At 52.5% G+C, this 2,712-nt stretch overlaps 1 protein-coding gene across 1 annotated transcript; it reads right to left on the reverse strand.

Moving 5' to 3' along the window:
* Positions 1-368: 368 nt before the first annotated feature.
* On the reverse strand, positions 369-902 carry LOC112455017. Its single transcript, XM_025016689.1, has one exon. It carries the CDS (start codon positions 768-770, stop codon positions 369-371), a length of 402 nt encoding a protein of 133 aa, XP_024872457.1. The 5' UTR covers positions 771-902.
* Positions 903-2,712: the final 1,810 nt, after the last annotated feature.

Below are 2,712 nucleotides of genomic sequence, written 5' to 3' on the forward strand. Positions count from 1 at the left end.
CATCTGCACAAACGCGATGCTACAAAATACTTCGCGACATAGTACGCGATTCTATAAGCATGCTTCCCGCGACTCTACGCGACTCTCGGAAGGGCCCCGGCCGTCAGAACGATCTTACTTGCACCCAAACGTGGGTTACGAAGTGCTCGAGTAGTGGCCTTACAAATTCCGTAAGCTCGGCTGCCGGTCCTCTCGGGATGTTGTCTCTCGCCACGCCGACACGACAGTGACAATCCTCTAGCCCGGCGGAATCACGTCGGGCCCGCGCCTGCGCACGCCGTGCTTGCAAGCCCTCCCTGCCGATCAGCCCTATGCAAGCCGAGCGCCCCTCGTGGCTTCCTCGCTCGCCGGCGGCAGGTTTGAAAAGCCTATTCTCGAGTCCGGCTGACCGGGTCGCGACTCTGGTGCCAGTGTACGACGGCCAGGCTGGCCAGGCCATGGCTCCGTCGACCGGTAGGCAATGCTCCGTGGCATTTTGCCGTTATACGCTTCGCAATCCTCACTTGTTGCTCCTCCTCGCTCAAGCCGGCCGAGCCGGTGCTCTGCACCAGATTGACTCCAATCCCATGGCCGATGTTCAAGTTGGTGGACTGCAAATGACGTTCCCTCGTGGCGATCGACTGGTAATGAGCCGCTTGGTTGTAGGGGATCGGCGGCCCGAGGCCCTCCTGCGAGGATCCGCTCGCGGACACGTTGGGCTCGGGATTGTTGCTCAGGAGGGTGGTATTGTCCAGTTGGTTACCAGCGGTGCGCTTCAAACAGTTGCCCATGGTTCTCTCTCTCTCTCTAATTCTCTCTCTTTCTCTCTCCCTCACTTTCTCTGTCTCTCACTAGCTAGCGGCGAACTGTCAGCTTTGCAGGTCGCTCGCGCGTCGCATCCGCGCGTCTACCCCGATCCCGTTTTCCCGTTCCGCGCGAGCAATTACAGGATCCCGTGCGGACGCGGCAGCGACGACGGCAGCGCGACAGCGACCGTGCACCTTGTTGCCATTTCACCTGGACACTCTCCGCGGAGCTCGTCGACTAGCGAGAGCAGCACCGAGCGGACGCTCGGCCAACGCGATCGAGATAACAACGCGATCTCCCTCCTTCGCGATTCGGCAGGCTTTATCCCGGCGAACATCGGGGCTGATGCGCTCGCCCTGCGAGACGCTCCAAGCAACATCGGCATATGGGCCCCATCGTGACCCGCCCGCCGGCCAACTCCTACGTAGAACGCCTCCCGTAAACTCCCCTGGCGCGACTCAAGTCGTTACAATTTTCTCCTGGCCATCTACTCGACACCTGAAATTCTCGGAAATAATATAATGTACCAAATTCTAACGCTGTCGCCCCGCCCCGCTCCGGCGGAGACGACATCCCGGACGTTCCCCCCGGTCGAACTATCGTCTGGACAGGGGACGTGACCATGTCACGTCACAATGTAGAATCAGATATCATATCTGAGATAAAATTATCATAGTTTTTTATAATCCTGGAGATGTTTCTGAGATATTCTCATGATATCTTGCGCAATCAGATATTCCGTTATTCAGATATCTTCTCGATATCTTAGTGATATATTTTGCTGTGTGGGTTAAATCAAAGGTAATCCTTTTTTTTTACATTTAAAAATTGTATTGTGTGCCATTGGCTTTTGTTTCGTGTCCGGCCAAGGAAACCTTGGGACACGAAGGGTTTGCCGGAGTTCGCCCTGACAAGGACGCGAAGCGTGTTCCTGAGATCGGTGAGGAGTATCAGCAAATAATTGCAGCCGTTTCGTTTTGTGTAATCTTTAATTACAACTACAATACACACAGTCTTAAAAAAAATGCAGTTTGAGATGCGTGGTCTCCACAAGCGGAGCACGTACGAGAGTTTATGCGCCTCGCGGCGGGAAGGTTCAGAGAGCGACGAGCCGGATTCGGAGACGAGCGCTTGGAGAGGCCGTGAGGAAAATTGCGTTCTTGCTCACTGAGGTCGTCCACTTCCCCGTTGAAGACGGCTGGTGGAGCGTATGACCTTCGTTTCGCGCGGCGATCAATCGAGAGTATACTGGTCGCGGCGAACGGTCTATCGACTTTTCGGCTCAAGTCCTACTATGATTATACCGATTCGTGCGGAGACAGTCGTGTTCCGGGTTCCGGCTTGAGGATGGCTCGGCGGAGAGCCGGGTGTGTTACAGGGGGGACGAATCGTATCGATCCGTGATCGAGCCGCGTTGCACGAAACCGCGTAAACGCGTGCGCGTGACTCTCGTGAGTTTGCAAGAATTGAACGGGAGCGAAGGATTATTGGGCGACTTTCCGTGGCAGGGCCGTTGTCTGAGATCGAGGTCTCATGCTCTGCGGTCAGGGCCGTTGACAGGGATACAGCACCCAACAATTCCTCCCTCGCGAACAGAATTTCGGTTTCTATCCTCAACAGCTTTATATCATTATAATGATATATAAAAGTTAGATCCTTTAAACCTATTAAAATTTATATATATGCAGTTTCTACAATTAAGATCAAATATGATACAATTAATTACTATGTTTACACGAGCGTTACTTAATTCTGTAGTAACTTACGATAATTTCTTTGCGTAAACGGGGTTTTGTAGTAAACTTATAATTCACTCCGGGTAACTGAGTAAATTACTACAGAAGTAATGATATCACGTTACCTAACCTAAGCTAAACGTAGTAAATTTTACAGTTTAGTCAGAAATATTTTGTACCACCACATCTG

Source organism: Temnothorax curvispinosus, unplaced genomic scaffold (genome assembly GCF_003070985.1).
Source record: "Temnothorax curvispinosus isolate PA1 unplaced genomic scaffold, ASM307098v1 QBEX01005658.1, whole genome shotgun sequence".
Lineage (NCBI taxonomy): Eukaryota > Metazoa > Arthropoda > Insecta > Hymenoptera > Formicidae > Temnothorax > Temnothorax curvispinosus.